Here is a 1,458-nt window from a genome sequence, read left to right on the forward strand (position 1 = left end):
AAGTTCCACAGCTAGACACAGGCTCCAGGGGCAAGAGCGCCCAGGGCGACCAGGAACCCCACTACGACGAGCCAGATATTTACACCAGCAGTCGCACAATCACCTAGCCAACAAACGCCTTTTTCATACAGCTGTGTACAGAGTGACTCCTCCACCCAGTAAATCAGCAGCTTGCCTTGACTTTGTAAAAGCCAATCTGACATCGACCTTACCTCGGTGATCCTCCCCACCACGATGTCTCCCACTTCACCATTGTATCTGGAAGAGAAAACACGACATCACCGCCAGGGAACGGACGCCTGCAGAACCACACACCATCTGAAACTTGCTTCAACAGGACGAGGCCCTCAGTGAGGCACTGAATTTGGGCAAATTCATGCAACGACACTGTTCGGGGTTATCTTCAGAAACTGATGAACACCTAACTCTGCTACATTGTAGCAAGTCTCCATTAACTATCCCTAAGCAAATCACACACCGTTCAGCCTAAACTGCCGGTCTTGTTAGGTTCTACGCCAACGAAAAGCAGGGACGATTTTCCCATGGAACAGTTCTGCCCCAGGTGAAGAGAGAAGAGCCCATGCAAGCAGGCCCTGCGCTAAGCTGCAGCCTTTTATAAAATACCACGGTTCATTTTTATCTTCAGTCCAGCACATATTTATAGAAAGGCCGGCTATGCTGGGTCCTGGGAGAATGCTTCATTTCATGAAGAAATGGATCTGGAGATTTCCTGGACCGGGCCAGCCCCTAGTGCTGTGGTTAAACGCTGTGCAGAGTTGGAGTCCCACACAGGGCCAGCTGTGGCCATCCAGACCAGTCTCCTCGCATTTCCCCACCCCTGCTGCCCAGGGCCTTCCCTCTTCCTCATCAGAGTCTAATGCCGAACTGCTCCATGCTGAAGGTGCACTGCGCAGGCCTCGACTCTCCGCTCACACTCACCTCTTGGTGCGCTCACCCAATCTAACACCTTAAACTCCACTGCTGAGGGACCAGCAGTTGGCGTAATGGCTATGTCGCTGGACTCCTATGTACTCGACTGCAGTTCGAGTCCTGGACCTGGTGGCTTAACTCACGCTGAACACATGTGCGTGCGTGCCCAAGATCCCGAGAGAAGAATAGAGGAGAAAGGGACTGCGGCGTGGCCATCCCCCCTGCGGGGTGACTTCTCACTTTCTGTCTCTCTCTGTCTTTCTGGCAAGCACACACGCCCTATAGCAAAAACCTCTCAAAAAAAAAAACTCCAGGGAACCAGCAGTTAGCGTAATGGCTATGTCGCTGGACTCCCACGTAGTCGACCGCGGTTCGTGTCCCGGACCCGGTGGCGTAAATCTCACGCCGGGCGTGTGTGCGTGCGTGCCCAAGATCCCGAGAGGAGAATGGAGGAGAAGGGATTGCGGCGTGACCATGCCCCCTGGGGGGTGATTTCTCGCTTTCTGTCTCTATGTCTCTGTCTGTCTG

General features: G+C 53.6%; 1 protein-coding gene and 1 long non-coding RNA gene across 2 annotated transcripts in view; one reads left to right on the forward strand and one right to left on the reverse strand.

Moving 5' to 3' along the window:
• EXOSC2 (exosome component 2) overlaps nucleotides 1–1,458 on the reverse strand; it is a 12,534-nt gene that overhangs the window by 6,832 nt on the left and 4,244 nt on the right. The window contains exon 3 of the mRNA XM_006164337.3: nucleotides 213–258. Coding sequence (XP_006164399.1) covers nucleotides 213–258 — 46 coding nt within the window. The remainder of the gene's footprint in view (nucleotides 1–212; nucleotides 259–1,458) is intronic.
• The window catches only part of LOC102496380 (uncharacterized), a 10,218-nt gene that overhangs the window by 4,661 nt on the left and 4,099 nt on the right, over nucleotides 1–1,458 (forward strand). The window lies entirely within an intron of this gene.

Source organism: Tupaia chinensis, unplaced genomic scaffold (genome assembly GCF_000334495.1).
Source record: "Tupaia chinensis unplaced genomic scaffold, TupChi_1.0 Scaffold143602_1, whole genome shotgun sequence".
Taxonomy (NCBI): domain Eukaryota; kingdom Metazoa; phylum Chordata; class Mammalia; order Scandentia; family Tupaiidae; genus Tupaia; species Tupaia belangeri.